Source organism: Pediculus humanus, genomic scaffold (genome assembly GCF_000006295.1).
Source record: "Pediculus humanus corporis 1103172107561 genomic scaffold, whole genome shotgun sequence".
NCBI lineage: Eukaryota > Metazoa > Arthropoda > Insecta > Psocodea > Pediculidae > Pediculus > Pediculus humanus.
Window position 1 is genome coordinate 330,638 of NW_002987176.1, and position 22,428 is coordinate 353,065.

At 29.0% G+C, this 22,428-nt stretch overlaps 2 protein-coding genes across 2 annotated transcripts; both read left to right on the forward strand.

Moving 5' to 3' along the window:
• Nucleotides 1-2,773: 2,773 nt before the first annotated feature.
• On the forward strand, nucleotides 2,774-3,573 carry Phum_PHUM212550 (uncharacterized protein; the record flags this gene model as incomplete). The annotated part of the gene is made up of 4 exons (XM_002425581.1): nucleotides 2,774-2,852; nucleotides 2,966-2,999; nucleotides 3,096-3,278; nucleotides 3,360-3,573. 4 exons carry the CDS (start codon nucleotides 2,774-2,776, stop codon nucleotides 3,571-3,573), a joined length of 510 nt encoding a protein of 169 aa, XP_002425626.1.
• Nucleotides 3,574-7,995: 4,422 nt separating this feature from the next.
• Nucleotides 7,996-17,688, forward strand: Phum_PHUM212560 (tomosyn, putative; the record flags this gene model as incomplete). Its single annotated transcript, XM_002425582.1, has 10 exons — nucleotides 7,996-8,030; nucleotides 8,260-8,394; nucleotides 10,725-10,996; nucleotides 11,258-11,336; nucleotides 13,531-13,977; nucleotides 14,079-14,334; nucleotides 14,412-14,695; nucleotides 14,790-14,979; nucleotides 16,772-17,465; nucleotides 17,591-17,688. 10 exons carry the CDS (start codon nucleotides 7,996-7,998, stop codon nucleotides 17,686-17,688), a joined length of 2,490 nt encoding a protein of 829 aa, XP_002425627.1.
• Between the last annotated feature and the right edge of the window lie 4,740 nt (nucleotides 17,689-22,428).

A 22,428-nucleotide genomic window follows, 5' to 3' on the forward strand; every position in this document is an offset into this window, starting at 1 on the left:
AACCTCGGATAATACTTAAAAACTCCGACAAGTAGCCTTGTCGTGTTTAATGGTGGACATAATAATGATAATAATGTGAGATAATCGATAATAGTAAAAATTAAATTTTACGGTTTTAAATTTCAAATGTTGAGAAAAAAAAAATGAAAATGAAAATGAAAATGAAAAGTTTGGAAAAATAATTTTTTTTTTAATTTAAGAGTTAATCACCGCGTAATTAAAAGTATTTCCCACCTCCTTCCCTCCCCCTCTCCTCCTCTCCCACTCCCCCCATTTTTTTTTTTCTCTTTTCTTTCCCGTTTTTTAAAAAAAATTTAATTTAATTAAAAAAATATTTATTAAATTATTTGAAAGCATTCTGGTACTTTTCTCCTTCTTCTTCATCTTCTTCTTCATCTTGCGAAAAAAGGTTAAAAGTAAAACGAATCATTAAATATAATTTTAATTTAATTTAAACTAATCTTAAATTATATTTATTAAAAAAATATCATCATTATCATCATCATCATTATTATGAATATTGTATTAATAAATTAAAAATGGCGGCCGTGTAATAATAATAATAATAATAATAATAATAATGAAAAAAAAATTTTATTTTTTAATTAAATTAAAAAAAAAACAAAATCTTATTAAAATTTTTTTTTTTTACTTGGAATATTTTTTTACATTTAAAACAAAAAAAATTGTTAGCAGAAGACGGTTAAAAGAAAATTAATTTTTATAAAAAAAAAAAAAAAAAAAGGAAACGTCGTTACTTCCGGTGATTCGATCGCTCGATATTGTTTGCGATAAGTTTTGTTATAACGATGACGTAACATATTTTCCTTCCGTTTTATTTTTTATTTATGTTTTGGAAAAGAAGGAAAAAAAAAATAAATAAATAAGATATTGTTTATGGAAATGAAATGTCATTTGTTGTTGTTGGTGCCACGTTTTTTTATTATTTCTCGTCGTCGTCGTCGTCATTTTTGTTTTTGTTTGATGCAGTCTGTCTGTGTGTGCGTGCGTGTGCGTGTGTGTGTCCAACCTTAAAAATTTTCCAGTTTTTTTTTTTCTTCTTTTATGGATACGAAAGTTGTTTTTATTTCTCTTGGAAAATTTTTCATGTCTTTTAAATTGCTTTTCTTTGTTTTTTTTTTTTTTTTTAGGAGGTTGAATCGAGAGGGACCCAAAAATTAATGACGCGAAAACTTAAAATTTCACTTTTAGATTTTTCCTCTTTTTCTTTTTTTTTTCGGATTATTTAAGTTTTGATTTAACTTTTCCCATTTATTCGTTCAATTTTTTTTTATATTTTTATATTCATTTCTATCGTTTTAGTTAAGCAACAAGAAAAATTGAAAGAAAACGGTTTGGAAAATGATTGGAACAAATCAGTTTGAAAAAAAAAAATTTTCTTTTTCTTTTCCTTTTTTTTCATTGAAAAATCCGAAAATTAAAAGTATTTAATTAAAAGTTTTAATTATATTTCTTTAAAAAAAAGAAAAGTTATTATAAGTATTTTTTTTTGTTTTAATACTTATCGCCGATTAATTATTATTATTATTTTGTGTGTTTTTTAATCGAATTCCAATAGTAATCAATTTAAATTTTTTTCCTGTATTTTGAGTTCTCTCTCTCTCTTTTTTTTTTAAAAAAACTTAAATAAAAATATCGATTTATTTAACTTTTTCAAGTTCGTTTAATTTTTCCAACTGGAAAAAAAAGGCAAAAAAAGCAAAAGAAAAAGGAAAAAAAAGGAAAAATTTTCAACTGGAAATTCTTATTTTTTATTGGTTTTAATGGTTTTCCCATGTTTTTTTCTCATTCATCTAAATCGAGAGCTTTTTTTCTTTCTCTTTTTCTCTTTCTTATTCTTATTCTTTTCTAGAAATTTTAATGCCATCATCAGTTATTCTATTTTTTTTTCCGGCTTTTTTAAAAAAAAAAAAATTTTCCCACTTGATTTTCATACATATATGTTTCTCTCGTACTGTTAAAATCAATAAAAATTATAACTCGAAATTTTTTTTTATTTGCCCTGTCTTTCGCATAAGTTAAACATGGGATTTGTAGACTTATTAAAAATTCCAAACAGGGCCGACAATTAAAACGAGTTTATTATTAGAGAATCATGAGACGGAATTTTGAAAAAAAAAAAAAAATGGCGGGAAAAAAAAGGCTATGTGACTTTACGGGAACTATTTTTTATTTAGAATAAGAAAAGGCTGTGGATACGTGAGAGAGAGAGAGAGAGAGAGAGAGAGAGAGAGAGAGAAAATTTATCCTAAATTACACGAAGCACGATTTGTTATATAATAACTATCGGTTAACATGTGATTTTTTTGGTTTTTGGGGAGGGGGTGGGTTTTCGAAATAGAAAAAAAAGGAAATTATTATTTAGTCGAAGGTGTACTTTTTTCTTCTGCTTCTTTTTCTTCGTGAAAATGAAAATTCAATAATAAATCGTCCGATTTTCTCCGGTTAAAAAAAATACACACACCCACACACGTATAACGGTTTTCTATTTTATACGTGAGTAGAATAATTTAAATCTGGTGGAATTTTGGATTTTCTTTTTTTTTTAAAAATATTTTTCCAATTTCTAGAACTTTCTTCCGGGGATTTTTAATTTTATTTAAATATTTTTGGCGTAACGGATAAAATAGTGATTAAAAATCGTTTTTTTATAATTTTTCTCGTTTTCGAATGTGCCATGAATTTTTTAAATTGATGATTTTATCGGTTTGTTTGTTTTTTTGTTTTTTTTTTTTTTTTTAGAAATTTCTGAATGGATTCGAATAAATTTGTTGTTGCCATTTCTTTAAGTTGGAAAAGCGGAAACGCTACTTGTTGCTACGATTTAAATAGTTAATCGTATTGTTGCTTTTTTTTTATATCAAATGAGAAATAATAAAAGTAAAAAGAAAATTTTTTTTTTTTTTTTACGATGGAAAAATTGTTTTTTTTTTTTTTTTACAAGGTCGGGGTAGTGGTGGAGGAGGGGAAGGGGAAGGGTAAAAAGTCAATAAATGAAAATGTTAAGATTGATGTATTATTATATATGTATATGGAAAAAGTTTTTCCTTAATGTAAAAATTTCAAAACAACAGATTGGGTGGACCCGGAGTCGACGCTCATTTAAAACACGAAGGAGAAGGAGCCGTAATACAAATTCAATTTTTGATTAACGAAGGAGCACTCATAACGGCAACCTCTGATGACGTCATTCACCTATGGAATTTCAGACAAAAGAAACCGGAAGTTGTTCACAGTCTTAAATTTCAAAGAGAGAGGTATGTCACATATTTTTATTTTTTTCTATATATTATAATTTTTCGGAAAAAAAAAACAAAAATGGCGGAAAAACGAAATAGAAAAACTTGGGGGGCGGGCGATGGGAAATTTTCTTTTTCTTTGAGATCTCGATGGTGGAATATTAAGAGGAGTTTAGTTCGTTTTTATCGGGGTCAACTAAAATGTAAAAAAAAAACCGGAAATTTTTGCTTTTTAACCAAAAAAAAAAAATTTTCCTCTTTTTTTTTGGGGGGTCGTTTCGGCGGCGGAGGCAGCGGCAGCGGTCACATTTGACAATTACGACCGTTTTTTTTTTTTTTTAATTGAATTTTTATCGGATTTTGCCTTTTTGGAGGGCAAAAATTTGCTTACGAAAAATTTATTTGAATTTTTTTTTTTAACATTTGATAACGGGAAAAATAATAATAATAATAATAATAATGATAATAATTCATAGTCGATTTAAAAATAAAATTTTAAATTTTTCACGAGGAATTATGACGAATAGAAAATGATTCCTTTTTTTGGTTAAATAAACGATGAGTAGAGTAAAAGTAAAGTAAAGGAAAAAAGGGTAAAAAGGAAGAAAAAAAAAAAAACGTGGCGGGATCTTGTTGGCGCCACGTCAAAATAAAAGATAAATTACTAAAGGAAAATAATGAGAATCTTAATTTTACGTTCGTTCGTATAATGCATAACGCATTTTTTTTTTTTTTGCATTTTTATACGTAAAAAAAAAAGTAGGAAAAAGTAATAATGATAAACAGGGAGAAAGAGAGAGAGAGAGAGAGGGGTGGGGAGAAGAGAGAAGGAAGGTGAATAATTTTATTTATAAATTTCCCGTATTGATTTTAAATAAAAAAAAAAATCTCCTTAAAGTATTTTATTCTCGTATATATAAAAAAAAAATATACACGGTTGGAAAACTCTATTGTGTGTCACACACACACACACACACACAGTATCTACTGTCATGGTAACCGTTATATACTTGATACTAAACCGATTCACGTGTGAAAAAAATTTTCCTCATGTATTTAAAATTTTTACGTATTTTCTTCGGAAAAAAACAACAACAACATGGCGGAGAAGAAGAAAGGAAAGAAATAAAAGAAAATGGAAAACGTTTTAATAAGAAATTAAGTTTTAATATGTTTTACGCGAAACAAATTTTTCAAATGTAGAAGAAAAGCAGAAAATGTGCTTGTTTTTCACTCTCCCCCTCCCCTGCTTTATTGTGCACTAATTAAAATTTTGAGTGATTAAACAGGTATGCGAGAAAGGATAAGGTTGTGGTGGTGGTGGTGGTTAGGGGAAAAAGAGAAGGTAGAAAAAAAGACGAATGGGAATGAATGAAGTAAAAAAAAAAAAAGGGGATAATTCGATTTGATTTAACTTCATTTTATTTTTACAATTCAAAAAAAAGGGTAAAACGGGAAAACGGGGAAAAAACGGGAGTTAAGCTTTTTGGGAAAAAAAAAAAAAATTTTGTCATTTTTACGCCAAAAAAAAAAAAAAAATGTTTCAGATTGAATTTTTTTAAAATTTCACGGAGGTTTTATTCGGTAGGATTTTCGTTATGTCAGGTTTTTTTTTTTCTAGAAAGAAAAGTAAAACATTTATGATAGAATTTTCCTTTTTCCGCCCTTCCCCTTCCCTCCCCTTCTCTCTACCTCGAAGTTTGCTTTTGTTTCGCGACAATTTTTTCGGTTTTTTTTTTTTTCCTCAAAAAAATTTTTTTTTTAAACAATGAGTTTGATGAGTTGATAATGATTCACGCACATTCATCCCCCCTCTTCTCCCTACTTCCGGAAAACAAAAGGAAAATCGGGAAAAATTTACTGGGAAATTTTTTAGAGGTTGTTATTACAGGTTTTATTTGTGACGCGTGAGCATCAACCTCGTTTCCGGTTTTTTTTTTTTTTGCTCAGATTTAGAAATTTTTTTGAGGGAGGAAGTGTGGGGTGAGGGAGGGGGGAGATTTTTTCAAATAAGGAAAGAAACAATTTTTTTTTTTTTGCGTAATAAATAATAAATTTTTATTTATTTTTATTGGGTGAAAGAAAAACACAAACTATCATCATCATCGCACATTGAATTCGTGATTTGTTTTCAAAAAAAGGAAAAAAGTGGAAAACCTTGGGAAATTTTCAAATTTCTTTTATTTCTTTCCCTTCCCTTTTTCCCCCACTACTACCACTCACCGCCCCCTAACCTTCCCGTTTTTTTTCTTTATTTTCCTACCTTTTTTCTCCTCTTTCTCCATCGTTTTCTACTTCTTATTACCTTAACGTCGTGCATTTTCTTTTTTTTTTTTTTTTCCTTTTCTTTTTCTTCGCGCTCTCGAAAATAATTGTTGTAACTTTTTTTTTTTTTCATTTTAGGGGGAAAATTAAATTTTCGTGTAAAAATTACGTTATACGAAAGTGTATGTTTACCTGTTTGTGGAAAAATTTCAAAAAATAAATCATTTTATGTTGTCTTATCGCGGATAAAATTTAAGTTTATTTTCTTCGTGCCAATTTTATTCTTCCATTGTAATTTCCTCCCCCCTCCCCCCTCTTAAATAAAAAAAAACATACGAATAAATTACACTCTCCCTCCCCTTTTTTCTTATTTCTTTTTTTTCTCGATTCAATTTTCTTCGATTCGAAATTTGTTTTTTTTTATGTATTTGGAAGTTGTTTGTTGTTGTTGTTGTTGCTGTTGTTGCTGCTGTTGGTTGTTCCAATTTTCCTTTGAGTTATTTAAAAACGCGCGAAACGATCGATGAATAATTTTTTTATATTAAAAAAAAGAAATTTTTTTCGTGCGGTGCAATAAATTAACGGAGGTAGGGAAGGGGAAGGGAGGTGAGGGGGCGGGAAAAGTTTGGAAAATTTTACAAAAATGATGATGAAGGGAAAGAAAGAAAGAAAGAAACTTAAAATTTATTAATTTTTTTTTTCGGTACGTTTACATAAATGAAAAATCGACTTTTATAAAAGTTAAAAAAAAAAAGAAAAACTTTTCTACTATTAAAAGATTACTTACTCGGGTTAAGAATTATGAAGAAAAAGAGAGAGAGAGAGAGTGAGAAAGAGAGAGAGAAAAAAATAATACGAAATGTATATATATATATATGTACATTTAGTATGAGAAAGGGTTGTTAAATTTAAAAGGGAAAGTTAACTGAAGTGAATACTAATGTCGTATCAGGGGGTGAAAAATAGATTTCCTTTGAAAAAGGATATAAAAAAAAAAGGATGAAAAAGGATAAAAAAAAAAAAATTTTTTTTGATTATTTTTTTGGTTTTTTGGGGCGGAATGTTAAAATCATGCTAAAAATAATTGATAAAAATTTGAAGGTTTTATAGTGTTGCAAAAAGTTTTTCCATCTCTCTCTCTTTTTCTTCTTCCACGTTTCCATCCCTCCCCCCCGCGCACTCTCTCTCTTTTTCTCGCTCAATCGCGTCTGCAATAATAAACTTTCAGTCCCATTTTTTTTTTTTCCCATTTTTCCTTTTTTTTATTTTATTTTTATTTTTATGTTTACTTTTTTTTTACGTTGGAAAACTTTTTATTTTATAATTATTAACATTCACCCGCCATTTTTCATACGTCAGAAAAATTTTTAGTTTATTTTTTTAATTTTAATTTTTGAATAAAATAAGACAAAAAAAATTCAAATCGAACCTGTTTTTTTTTTGTGGTGGGGAGAGGGGGAGCAAAACCGAAACGTTTCAAATTTAAATTTTTATTCGTGGGGGGTAGAGGGTAGAAGGTGGAGGGGGTGGGAACGTAGGAAAGTGGAAAATTTTTTTTTTTTTTTTCATTTTTCAACTCCAAGTTAAAAAATTTTTATTTTTTATTTTTTTTATTTTCGCTTCGAAATTTTTTTTTATTTAATTTAATTTATTTCAAATTTTTATTTTTTATTTTTATATTTTTTCACACGGGGGGACCGGAGAAAGGAGAGGAAAGGAAAGGGGAAGGGAGAGGGGTGTGAATGAAGGACGTGAAAAATCTCTTGATGAGACTGAAAATCTAATTTGTCTCGTTTAAATCTTTTGAATAATTAATTTTTTTTGTTTTTTTTTTTGTTGTTTTTCCTTTGAATTAATTATTAATGGAAAAAAAAAAAGTATGATCGTAAACCGTAGCAAAAAATAAATTTGATTTTTATTATTACGTCATGTCGATTTTTATTTTTTCCTTTTTTTTTTTTTTTTTTTTTTTTGGAAAAGATAATTTATTATTGATTAAATCAAAATCCCTAACTTTTTTTTCTTCTTTTTTTTTCCTTCTCCAAGTTACTGACAGTGGAAAATTAAAAATAATAATAATAATAATAATAATAATAACAACGAGGTTTTCATCTTCTATGGGAGAGATATATTACAATAGATTAAAATAATCTTTTTTTTTTTTCTTTTTTTTCTTTCCTTTTTCTTTCCTTTTTTTTGTAACGGTTAATTTTTTTTTTTTTCTTCATCTGAGAGCTTAGTAACTATCATCATTATTATTATTATTATTAATTTTTTATTTAAATTCATTTGGACCGCATAATTTTCCTTTTGTTGTTGTTGTTGTTGTTGTTCCTGTTTTTCCCCCCTCCCCTTTTTTTGCATTTTTAATTATGATGAAATTTCGAATGATTTGAAAAATTAGAATTGTATTTATTCATTTTCCTTTGAATTAAAAAAAAGGAAAAAAAATGGGGGGCAAGGAAAAACAATGGGGGGGGGGCAAAAAGGAAGTAAATCTGAATTGTATGCGTAGAACAAATAATTTTCTTTTTTTTTATTTCATTTTGTATTATTTTCGTTTTATATTATCGATTTCGTGCGTGTGTTGAATTACGCGTAATCGACGGTTACGTTTAAATAATAATAATAATAATAATAATAATAATAATAATAATAATAATAATAATAATAGTGAGTTTATTAATGTCTGTAAAAGAAATAATTTTTTTTTTTTTTTTTTTTTTTTTTTCAGGATCACGTACATTTTTCTACCATTTCAAAGCAAATGGTTTTACGTTGGAACGGAAAAGGGAAACATTCACGTTGTCAACATAGAATGTTTTACATTGTCCGGATATATTATTAATTGGAATAAAGCCATCGAAGTGTAAGTTTATTATTATTATCTATTTTTTGGGGGGCTAATCATAATTTGATAACAAAATGTCACAAAAATTTAAAAAAAATGTAAGATGGGAGTGCGTGACGACGTGATGTGATTATATTTCTCAATAAAAATGTCACTCGAATCAACCCCACAAAAAAAATAAAAATCCATGTTTTTGCACACGCACACTCGCACGTGGATTGCACACGTGTAAATAATTATTATAAAAAAAAAAAAGAAAGAAATTTATTTATTTATTCGTGTGTGTGTGTGTGTGCTTGTGCAAAAAAAAAAATCCATTCGAAAAGAAATCGGAAATGGATAATAATAATAATAATAATAATAATCAATACGCGTATTTTTATTTCCTTTTTCCCCCCTTTTCCCTTACCCTCCCCACATTCTACAACAACACAAAATGTCTTTATATATATATATATATATATATATATATATGGGAGACATTTTTATTTGTAATGATTTGAAACAAATTTTTTTCTTTCAGTTTTTCGGTTTTTCTATTTTCGAGAGAAAATGAAATTTTCTCAACCGTTGTTATTAAAATTTTTTTTTTGTATTTATTCTTTTCTTTTCTCTCCCTTTCTCTCTCTCTCTCTCTTTCTATCTCTCCTCCTCTATCTCCTTTTTGCGAGAATGGAAAAAAATGAGAAAAAAATTTTTTTTTTTAAATTGAAAGTTGGAGGGGGGGTGGAGGGACAAACAAAAAATAATGACGACGGACACGTTAAAATTCACACTTTATTTTTGATAGGACAAATGCGTTTTCATCATCTATTATTATTATTATTATTATTATTATTAATAATAATTATTACGGGAGGAAAAACGAATTTAAAAATAAAATAATAGAGAAACCGGAAGAGTAGTGAAAATGAGCGGAAATGAAATAAAGAAATGAAGAAAAAAAACAAAACAAAACCAAAAAAATTAAATTAAATTATTTTTTGCTTTTAAGGTAAAATCTCTGTTTATTTATTTTTTTTTTTTTTGCTAAATTTTAGTTATGACACATATTTTCCGCCATTTTGTTTTTAAAAATAAAAGAAACCGTTTTTCATTCATTCATTCATTGTTTCGCGGTGAAATTTTTTTTAAATTAAATATTTCTTAGCGTTGTTTAATTTCCGCCAGTTTTCCACCGGTTGTTTGTTTTTTTTTTTTTTTTTTAACGAGAATCCGATTTTTTTATGTTTTAAAATTTTTAATTTTAAAAAAGGAATTTCTTTAAAAAAAAGGGATCTCCCCGGTTTTTTTTTTTGCCGAATCGCAAAAAATAAAAAATAAAAAAGTTGCAAAAATCCATGCGACGAAAAACGCAATGAACCGTATAAAGAAATCATTTTTTTTTTATTTTTTTTTATTTCTCTAGTAAAAATTAAATTTTTTGGAAAAGCCTCCCTTTCCTCTCTTCCCCCAACTTTCCCCTCCCACTTTCCTCCCCCTCGTTCCGATTATTGACGTTTCATTTTTCTTTTCTGTTTTTTTGGTTTTTATGGTTTTTCGTTTCGGCTTCTTATTTATTATTACGATTTCCCCCCTCTCTTCCTCTTTCTCCCCCACTCACTAACATAAAAAATACGTTTTTCCGTAAAAAAACAAAAAAATAATAATAAATATGTTTTTCTCCCCCACCCCCACCCCCTCCGTTTGTTTTTGTTCTTTAAGTTTTTGACACATTTAAACGGAGGGGTGGGGGAAAAAAACAAAATGGCAGAAGAAAAAATAATAAATAAAATTTTCTTTTCCGTCCATCACGGTCGTTATTCAATCCAATCGCAAGTTAAAAAAAAATTTTATTGCAGGAAACTTGAAAAAAAAAAAAAAAAAAAAGTTTTCAAAGTTAAGCAAAAAAAAAAGGAAAAAAAAGGAAGAAAAAAAAAAGGGAAAAGTTTATGTGAAAATTTGACAAAAATTTAATGTCTTTTCTAACCCTCCATTTTTTTTTTTTTTTTTTTTCCTTTTTGATTTCGAATTTACAATTTTTTTTTTTTTTTTTTTTTTTTTATTAATGAAATAAAAACACGAAAACCTGAAATAGAAACTGAAAGAAAAAGAGGAAAAAAAAAGAAAAAAGGGAAAATCTTTCTTTTCTTTAAATTATTTCCGGTTCATTTATTTATTTAAACATCCTTTAATAAAATTTAAATAAAAAAGGAAGAATCGTCATCGGTTGAAAAAAAAAAAATTTTAAACGAATTGTTTTACGTCATTTCCGGTTTGATAAAAAGAAAGATCACACTTACCCGAAAAAAAACCCTAACGAACGCGCGAACCTTTTTTTTCATATTATGTGACTTATGCGATTCCAGTTCTAGAAAAACTCATCCCGGTTCCGTCGTTCACATAAGCGACAACCCGCAGGATCCGAGCAAACTTTTAATAGGATTCGAATCCGGACAAATCGTCCTGTGGGATTTAAGGTTGAAAACCGCCGAAGCAAGATGGAATTCACCGGAACCGTTAAAATCCATTTCTTGGCATCACGAAGGAAAACAATTTATATGCAGTCACGCCGACGGTTCTTTGACAACCTGGAATTCCAGGCAGGGAACCAAACCCGTGAGCGTGACTTTTCCACACGGTAAATTAATTATTTTTTTTAAATTTTCCCCGTAAACAAAATTAAATCATTATTATTATTATTATTATTGTGCTCTTAAGGTATCCTAAACCCTCACCCTTTCCCTCCCTCATCCTTTTTCTTACGAACTGTCCGAGTTTTCTTTTTTTTTGGAAAAACGTTGAAAGAAATGTAAATAACAACAACAACAACAACATGTTTAATAATAATAATAATGGTTAATGTTAATAATAATAATAATATGTTGTTATTGTTTTTCAGCAAAAGCAAACAAAGATGGAAAATTGGAATCGTGTAAACCCATACAAAAAGTTGAATGGAAATCTTCTAGAAACACGGGGTAAGATAAAAAAAAATTTTATTGTTAACCGTTAACTGTTAGGTTAGTTAGTTAGTTAGTTAGTTAGTCTGTTAGTTAGTCTGTTAGTCGAATATTTATTGTGAGTGTTCATTCGAACGAAAATAATTTAATTACGTTTTTTTTTTTTTTTTTTATTTAAATCATAAAAAATGTTTTTTTTTTAGAATTTTCCGAAAGTAAAAAACATCATCATTATTATTATTATTATTATTATTATTCGGTTTGAAAGTGGAAATTTTTTTTTTTTTATTACTCACGAGTGAGAGTGAAAAAAAAAAAAAAAAAAACTAAAAACTCGAATTCCTTTGGGGGAAGGAGAAAAAAAAAATTCAAATCTTTTCAAACATTTTTTTTTTTTTGAAATTGACACACGATGAGAGTAAATTTTGCAATTTTTACACTTCTCCCATCCCCCTCTACTCCCCACTTTCAACCTACGCTCGAAAATTATTTTCCTCGTGTCAACTTTTCACCCCTACCCCCCACCTTCCGTTTTTCCAAAACCATTATTGATGTTCGATTTACCCTTTTTCCTTCCCACGATTTTCTGCCAAAAAAAAAAAATAAATAAATAAATAAATTATGTTGGTATGTGCGTTTCAAGATGGCGGTGGCTGGTTTTTTTCCTCTCCCTCTCTCTCTCTCTCTTGTTTTGTGCAATTTTGATCGAAGTTGGTTTTTCTTTTTTTTTTTTTTTTTTTAAAAAAAAGTAAAATTCGATTAATTGTTTTTTTTTTTTTTTACCCCAATCAATTTTAATTTATTTACGTTTGTGAAAAAGGGAAAATTTTAATAATAATAATAATAATGATGATAATAATTTATACGAAATCTTTCAAAAAAAAAAAAAAAAAAAAACGTATACTTATGTGTATGTGTGTGTGTGTCAGAAGTTTAGTTTTATGGTAAGGAAAAAAAAAAAAAAGTCTGAGGAGTAGGAGGAAGAATAAAAGTAGAAGTAGGAGTAGGACTAGTAAAAGGAGGAGGAGGAGGAAAAGGAATAGGAGTAGGGGGAGGAGAAGAAGGAGGAGTAAGAGTATGAGTAGTCGGAAAAGGAGGAGGAAAAAAAAGATTTTTCCTAAAATCGAGTCAATTCAAAAAAAAAAAAATTTTAAAAAACGTGTGACACGCGCATTCTCAAAATCTATAAATATCATTTATCAATCGTTATTAACGTCAGGTATAAATTTAGGCACGAACAATAAAAATAAAAAAAAAATCGATATGAGAACACAACGGAAACGAAAACCATTTCGATAATTTTTCAACTCGTTCATTCATTTATTTATTTAAACGAATAAATAATAATAATGATAATGATAAAACCCGGGCGGGGGGGGAAATTTTATTATTTTACCTTTTTTCCCTTTCCCTTTTCAACGAATATTTCGATGGGAACGAGGAGTAAGGAAAAAAAAGGTTGCGTTGGTAATTACGTCATCATCATCATCATCATCATCGTAATAATAATAACCATAATCATTACCGTTATTATTTAAATCTCGAGATGATTTAAAATTTTTTTTTTTCGACGTCGACGGATTTTTCCTTTGACCTTTTTATTTAAAATGAATGCGGGATAAAATTTTAATCATTTAACGAAAGGAAGCCATTTTTAATTTTTTTTTTTTTTCTTTTTTAATTTTAATTTTGATTTTTAAATTGAAAAAACTCTAAATAAATATTTGGGGTGAAGTAAGTAAGGGAAAAAATGTATAAATTTACTTTCTAGAAAAATTTTCTATCATCATCATTATTATTATTAATTTTAAAAAATGTTTTTTTTCTCCTTTGCACAATATAAATTTATTTCTTTTGTTTCAACTTTGTTTAAGAAAAAAAAAAGAAAAAAAAGGAAAAGGAAAAGAAGAAGTTAAACCCAGTCCCCGACCTCGCTCCCTCTCCCCCTCCGAAAATGGAAAATTAAAATTTTCTTCTTTTTAAATTTTGCACGCAAAAAAAAAAAAAAAAAAAAAAAAAAATATTTTTTGTGTTCTTCTTCTCTATTTCGTACGGAAAATGTTTATTAATTAAAATAATAATAATAATAATAATAAAATGTGTGTACGGCGGCGGTGGGGAGGGGGGAGTTTGTGTAATTTTTAATCGCGATATTCCGTTAACTCATCTCTTATTATTATTATTATTATTAATATTTTTTTGTTAAATTCAGGGAAGCGTATATAATATTTTCTGGAGGTTTACCGCATGATAGAGCTGGAAGAACACCAAGTATTTCTGTCGTTCACGGTAAAACGACGACGGTTTTAGAAATGGAGCAAAACGTTATTGATTTTATCACATTGTGCGAAAATCCATACAGCAATGATTTTCAAGATCCCTACGCGATCATCGTTCTCCTCAATAACGATTTAGTCGCCATTGATTTATTGACTCCGGGATATCCCTGTTTTGAAAATCCTTATCCGATGGACATACATGAATCACCGGTCACTTGCTGTACTTATTTAGCGGATTGTCCGTCGGATTTGATACCCGCATTTTATTCCGTTGGATCTCGAATACAAAAAAAAACCGGTTTCAGCGAAAAAGAATGGCCCATCGGCGGCGGAGAATGGATACCGACAAGTTGCAGTTACAACGAAATCATATTGACCGGGTATCATGTCTTTTTTTTTTTTTTGCGCCAATGCGATTATTAAATTAAAAAAAAAATTTTCCCATTGATTTAAATGAGAACGTGTGTATGTGTATGCGCAGGCACGCCGATGGAAGCGTTAAATTTTGGGATGCATCCGCTGGAACATTACAAATATTATACAAATTAAAATCTGCAAAAATATTTGAAAAACCGAGAGTTAAAAGTTCGGATGGAAGCGGAGCACCGGAAGAAGATCCATTTGCCATACAATTAATATCACTATGTCCGGAAAGTAGAAAACTTTGCATTGCTGGAACGAGCGGACACGTTGTAGTATTCAAATTTAAAAAACTTGAATCCACATCGGAAACTCACGTGAGTGTTTCTTGTTTTTTGGAATTTATCATCGTTTCGTGAGATCCCGATATAAAAATAATAAGTTTTCATGACAGGTATTGGAAATTCCGATAAGTTACGATTCCGCAGAAGAAGTCGAATTTTCTCCAGATCACGAATATCCGGCACGTCCACATTTAAGCAGTGCAACAAAAGGGGATTCGGGAGATGGAGATTCAAAAAAATCATCACAAGAAATCGTTTTCCCGCTTAAAGTTAAAACGGGACCGCAAAAAAAACAACCTGGATTTCAAGCTCACATTATTTGTTTGACGCCCTGGATTAATGGAGAACCTCCTGGACCCATCACAGCTCTTACAATTAATTCATCATACGGCTTGTGAGTTTTTTTTTTTTTTTAAAATTCCCGATTCGAATCCCGTCACGTGTTCAAAATTAAATTAATTATTAAATGTTTTTTTTTTTTTTTTCAGGATGGCCTACGGTAACGATGCCGGATTAGTGATTGTTGATATCGTTCAAAAAATTTGTCTTATCAGCATGGGAACTCCCGATTTATACGGTAACGCGGATCCTTATCAGAGAGCACCGAGAAGTCCTAAACGTCCCGGTCCAGTTGAAAATTTCCCAGAGGATAGATGCAGATCTCCGACCGCCGATCAAGTAAGTACACCTTCAATTTATTTTTTTTTTTGGTCTTACCTCACACACCCGACGAAGTTGATCAATTAACGGTTTTTTTTTTTTAACCGTCGATTCTCAATTACGGGTTCGTTCTTATTCCAAAATGGCGCCGTAAAAAAAAAAAAAAAATTTTTTTTAATTTTTAATTTATTAATTTTTAATTTTTTTTTTTTTTTGATATTAATTTATATTTAAATAAGTCCATGATTTAAGAGTGCGTTTTTCCACCCCCACCCCTTGCTTCCCCCCATTTTTCTAATAATAATAATAATTTTTTTTGGAGAAAGTTTATTAGTAACGTGTTGCGCATACCGCAATATCAATACTTAACTTATATACGCGTTATACGATTAATTATCATTATCATTTGTTTTACTACGATCCTATTAGTTATAACCTTTCTTATTATATAAAATATTTAAAAAAAAACTTCTGTATGCTGTCGTATCTGTCTAGTTGCACTAGATTTTCTTTCCCTTAAAGCAAAAAAAAAAAAAAAAATGAATGAATACATTTATATATATTTAGTTTTTATTAGATACTTCCCTACATCCCTTCACCACCCCCCCCACCCCCAAAAAAACAAATGTAAGGCGCGTCGTTTAACCCTTACAAAAAAAAATTTTCCGTTAATTACGTCACAAAGCGTTCAGTCGATAATAAAATAGCTCCTACAGTTATCAAATCTGAAAAATATTAAAAAATTTTGGAGAAATATATTTATATATATATAAATTTTTTTTTACTCCAGCCGAGGTTTTCCAGTAGAGAAAAGATATATATATATATATACGTTAAATAAGTAGGGGGTAAGAGGAAATTAAAAACGCTGGATTGCATTTTAAAAATTTAAAATTTAATTTGGCATATTTAATAAGAGTGGCTAATAAATTCGTATTTAAAAAAAAAAGCTAATCGAGTAATTATTAATTAGGTACTCGTATTATTACGTAATTATTATTATTATTATTATTATTATTATTATGTCATAGCATTACGTAGTAGTAATTTAAGTAAAAAAAAAGTATAAAAGTCCATGTTTTATTCGCTTAAATTATTTAAAAATTTTTTAAAAATATAAAATAAACGCAAAAGAAAAAATAATAATAATATTTATTAAAGAAAAAAAACGTTGAAGAAAATTTTTTATTTCCGGAAAATTTAAAAATGGCCGAAAGTCGTCATTGCATGTTACAAAAAAAAAAAATTTTTTTTTATTTTATTTCTAATGCTCAAGCAGCTCGCATTTAATTTTTTTATTAATTGCTCTGGTTTACATAAAATTTATTATTGAGAAAAAGCTTGCGATGATTATTATTATTATTAACTTTTTTTATTTATTTATATTGTTCTATTATTATTTATTTATTTATTTACTCGTTTTTGAACGCAAATAAAGCACGGACTCTCATATTTAAACGCAAAAAAAAAAAAAAAAAAAAAAACTTTTTTCTTGCTAGCTATACTTTTTTGCTATATTTAAGTTTTACTTCTCTCTCTCTCTCTATTCCGCCCCCCCCCCTTATCGCTTGCCCCCCCCCCCATCGTCATCGACTCCTCGAGTCTTGTTTGAGATTTTTTTTTTTTTTTTTTTTTTTTTTAATTTTTATTTGTTCTTTTTTTCACCCTCATCCTTTATTTTTTTTTCTTATTTACTCTTATATCTATCTTTTCTTCTTCTTCTTCTTTTTATTCTCGATCATTTATTTTCCTTTATCCGATTCAAATCATTCACACACACCCACACGTGCGTGCACGTGCATACACGAAGACTCCAAATTCAAGTTTGCTGGTGCCTCCAGTACCCGATGTCACGGTTATATCTCTCACGAGTCCGGCACTTAACGCAATGCAAGAATGGAATAAAGATTCGGAGGAAATGGGAAAATTTTCACACACGAGCGATGGGGGAAATCATAATACCTCATCGTCTCAAGTGTCTTCGCCGACGGGGGAAAACGTGGAAGAATCCGAAGATTGTGGTGGAACCGTTACGGAATCCTCGGTTTCGTCACACGTCGAATCTTCGACTTCTCACGCCGAACCCGCCATAACGAGTTTACACAGTCTCACGACAAAAGTCACAATCGCGAGAAAAGCGAGTCAAACGTGGAAAGGTTTCAGTTTGAAAAAGCAATTGAATCGTGTGAAAAAAAATTCATTGCTTTCGAATAAGGAAAAAATATGCACCCCGAGTAGTCATTCGGGTAATTTGTCACCGACGGAAGAATCTTCATCCTCATCGGATCATCATCATCATCAACATCGTAAAGAGTCGGATTCTCACGAATTCGACGATGTTTCGTACGTGGAAAATAATTATCATCATTACTCGAATAGTGAAAAAAATGTAGACGATAGAACTTTAGAGGAAACGTGTACTCCTGACGATGCCAAAGGGGACGACCCCAAACTCCGAAGACTGAATCGGCCAATCGACTTACCACTTTTTGACAATGACGGTCGTCCGGTCCGACCGCCACGCCTTCATCAAACAAATATAAAAAAAAAAACCGGAAACGAGAGAGATGCCGTTGTTAAGCGGGATTCCCGACTCCTTTCCGTTCCTAATGTTAAACACCAAAAACAGGACCAGCTCTCCCTGAGGGATCTGCGACGGAAGCAACAGACAACAACAGGCGGCTCACAGCCTTCGTTCGGAAATCTTCTAATTCGTCATTTCAGTAAGTGGCGTTATAAATCGCGGGTTCCAGAGATTTCGATCATAGAAACCTCTGGAGTCTGTTTAAAAAAAAAAAAAAAAAATTTTTTTTTTTTTATCGTTGCTTTCCACCACCACCACCAACCTCCCCCAAAAAAAAAAAAAAAAACAAAAGAAAATTCGCTGAGCAAAGCACGATAGCGGTTTTTTAGAGGGTAGATTTTCTTAGTTTTTTTTTTGTTTCTTTCTTTCTTTTACAAAAACAATGCCTGCCTGTTGTTTATAGTTGGAGAAATTTATTTATTTCCGTTCTCCGTGTTTTAATTGTCATCATTATCATTATTATCATTGTCATTCGACGTCATTGTATTTGTTTTAATTATATGTAAGGCTGTAGAATTTTATGTAGTTGATTTTCGCTTACAAAAAAAAAAAAAAAAAAATGATTTTCGGTGTTCGCGGGTGTGTTTTTCCATGTAAATAATGGCTGTCATGTGTTTTAACGTTAATTGAAAATTTTTTTTTTTTTTTATTCGAAAACGTTTCGATCGAACTTTCGAAATCGTGTTTATGTACATAAATGTATATGTGTGTGCGTGTGCGTGTGCGTGTGCGCGCACAAAAATGCCTTTTTAATCGTTTTAAAAAAGGGAAAAATTTATTAAAGAGATTTATTAATATTTTATATCCACTCACATATAAATTAGAGAAAAGTAAAGAGATAAAATCTTTTTTTCTTTTTAAAAATCTTATTCAGCTTCTTTTCAGAGAAAATTATTATTATTATTATTATTAAATAAGGTTATTTAAAATTTTTTTTTATTTTTTTAATACTCGAATTAAGGGTTTCGCAAAGTTAAGTAAAAAAAAAAAAAAATTTTTTTTTCATTTGAATTTTTATTTTTTTTTAAATAACCGTTAAATCCTTTTTAATTTTAATTTCATCGCGTTAGGTTGGCATTAAAATCAAAAAGAAAATTTTTTTTTTCTTATTATGAACTTTAAAAAGCGTCGTGGAATTAGAATAACGAAAAATTATAAAACATCCGGTATCGTCATCGATTTATTTATTTATTTATTTATTTTTTGTCGAGTGTTTGTTTGTGTTGAATTTTATCCTTTGTTGGTTTTCCTTTGTTTTTTTCACACATGTTACAAAAAAAATGGTGGCACCACTGAAAATCCTTTTTTTAACAAAAAAAAAAAAAAGTAATTTTTATTTTTATTTTTCCTCCTTTCCCCCACCCCACCCCGTTCCCTTCAAAATGTCGTATTGTGCTTTTCTTTTTCTTTTCTATATTTTCATTCTAACGTTTTATTTAACAAAAAAGCAAAAAAAAAAAAAAAAAAGATTTCTATAAGCTTGTTAGTTTTTCTTTCATTTTCCTTTTTTTTCCTTTTTCTTTTCTTTTCTTTTCTTTTTTTTTTTTGTCATTTGAATCGTGTCGCTTTCGCTTTAGACGATTTTGCCTATTATGTTCATGCATTATTAATTTTTCATTAAAAGCAAAAAAAAAATTGAATTCACGCGAATAACCGTTAAAAAAAAAAATTTTCTTGTTTGTTTGTTTGTTCCGGTTAACAAATAATATAGAAAACAAAAAATTGTTTCGTTTTATTTTTCCATATTTTTCTTAATAATAATTTTTTTGTTTTAAATCGTTTTGGGAAATGATCGAATAAAGAAAAAAATTTATTTTGCGGTCGTTTAAAAAAACCGGAAACGATTTTATTAGCGCAATAAAAATGGCGATTTTTCATTTGGAAAAGAAAAAGGGGGGGAAAAAATTTGTAAATCTTGCTCATACAAATAATTTAACGAGTTTATTTTTCAATAAAGTGTGTGTAGGTGGTAGGTGGGTGTGTCTTTGTTTACATAACTTAATTTTTTTTTTTTTTTGCTGTCATAGAGTAAAAAAAAAAATTTTCCTTTTTCTTTTTTTTCTTTTTTTGGATTCGTCGTGCAAATAAACCGATAAATTTATTTATTTATTTTCGTTGTTTTTTCTTCATTTAAACGGAAATTTTTTTTAAATATTCAATTTATTTCGAGACAATTCCCTAAGATGCTTAACTCTTTTTTTTTATTTTTATCGATAATTTAATCGAGATATCGATTATCGAACGATATTCCCTTTTAAAATAAACATCAAATCATAATATTATTATTGTTTTATTGAATTTTTTTTTCTTTTTTTTTTTTTTTTTAAATACTTTTTTTAATTTTTAAAATAACTAAAACTTTTCTTATTTTTGTAGTTGTTGTGGTTGTTGTTGTTGTTGTTGTTGTTGTTTCCCACGTCGATGATTTGCACGAACGAAAAATAACCGAGAAAAAAAAAAAAAGAAAAAAAAAGGAAAACTTTTTTGGCTTTTTTATATGTGTTTATTTGGTAGTCGTTTGCTTTTAGTTTATTTTAGTTTATGTTTTAGTTTATTTTTTGTTTTGACCCACGAATATCATCGTTAACAACCACACACACACAAACGATTTGTAAAATTTAAAAATGCTTTGCGCTTAAATTAAAAAAAAAAAGAAAAATAGGAAAAAAAGGAGCAAACAAATCCAATATTATGTTTATAATTTTTGATATCTTATCAAATCACGTTTTGTTGTTGTTGTTTTTGTTATTGTTCTGGTTGTTGTTGTTGTTATCAATTCTAAATCATGGACTTGAATTAATTCGTCGATTTTATTTTATTTTTTTATAATTTTATTTTATTTATTATTTTTGTTTTGTTTTGTTTTTGTTTTTTTTTTTTTCCTTATTTCGAAAAAAGAAAATTTTTTTTTTCTATTTTTTTTTTTTTTATTTAAGAATCAGGAAAATAGCGGAAACGCTTCGTCTGGAAAATCAAAAAAACGTTTCATTAAACACCTTAGGAGTGTTTTTTCGTTTGGTAAATATCGTCAAAGTTTTCTTATAGGGTTTTTATTTTTTAACACAAGAATTTTTAATAACAAAATAATGCGTAATAATAACAATGTCTGACATTTTTCTTTTTTTTTTTTAAACGAAAAACTATTTTTTTTTTTTGGTCTTATTTTAATCAAATTAACAAACAAAAAAAAAAATTAATTAATATTTACGTCGTCGTTAAACATTATTTACAATTTTTAGCGCGAAAATTTGAAAAACGCGATTCGACTATAGACACGTCATCAAACGCGTCCTTGTTTTCTTTTTTATTTCATAGAGTAATAAAACGTTTAGAATCGGAAAAAAAACAAACTCGGTTCGGGTTTATTATTTAAACTATTATTTAATTTTATTAACAGTTATTAACCGGTTTAAAATTAATTCTAATCGTCGTCTGCTTGAAAAAAACGGTTTTTCTTTCTTTACGTTTTTTCGTTAATCAATGACGTCACACTAATATTTCTGAACGTACCACATTTAATATTTATTAACGATTTGAAAAAAATATTTTTTTTTTTTACTTCTTTTTGTTTATTTATTTATTTATTATTAACATTATTTTTTTTTCTTTTATTTTCTTTAAACAAATAATAAAAACGGTTAAAAATTATCCGAGGGCACGCGAGCCAATATTGGTAATAACATAAAAGTCCAGAGTTTTTATTTAAAAAAAGTTGGCACGTGTGCCCCCCTTTTTTTTTCTTATGGGGGTAGGGACGAGGGTCGGGAGGAGGCGGGAAATTATAATTTTCTTTTCATTGTCTTTATTATCCGTATAAAAAAAATTGGAAGAATTCATTGTAGAAGAAGATGAAACTAAAATTTATAGATAAACGGTGTTTGCGTCTCTCCAACGACGATGAAACAAGTAGTAAGTGGAACAAACTCCCCAGGTGGCAGAAGAGCCCCGGAACCAGTTCGACGATCTCGATCCCAAGGTACTCGAAAACTCCAGAAATGCCTGAGCACGGCATCATACTCGGAAGAGGGGTCTGTCGGTCCGGGGCCAAGCTCTGCTCCAGGTCTCAGCTCAAATTCGCGCTACGCTCCCTCTCACACGCTTCTGGTTACGAGACAGTACTGCAGTTTTGGTAGTAGCGTCACCATTTAAAAAAAAAAAAACAAAAAAAAAAAAATTAGATATTTGTCTATCTCTCTCTCTCTCTATCTCTCTCTCTCTCTCTCTCTCTCTCTCTCTCTCTCTCTCTCTACTCTCTCTTACTCTCTTTCCCCCCACTCACTCACTCTATATCTGTGTGTGTCTTTACATTCTTCCATTTATTTATTTTATTTATTTATTTTTAACTGTATCGTCTTAACAATTCTCCCTGATCGAAAATAATCGATTCATGTTCGAGTCTTTATAAACCGGAAATGATTAATTGATAAATGACAAAAGAAAATTTTTTCGAAAATCAATCCAATTATCTAACATTCCAGGTGTTTAACACCACATTTTAAAAAAAAAAAAAAAAAATTAAATTACAATTAATTTTAATATTACCCACACACATACTCGCACACACCCCCACACGCCCACGCTTACATCCACGCCCACACGCCCACACACACACGCGTTTTTACAAAAAAAAAAAAAAAATGGAGGTAAAAATAAAACCCACTTATGTCAACCTTTTTTAATTTTTTTTTTCTCTCTCACTCTCACACTCTCTCACTTTCTCTCTTTTTGTCTGTGTGTGTTCTCTCTCTCTCTCTCTCTCTTGTATTTCCACTCGACATTTTTCACTTTTCTCTGCATAATTATTGATTAAATATATATATATATAAATACATGTATAGTTTCACAAAGTGGAATTTGAGGGCATGACGCCACATAGGTGACGT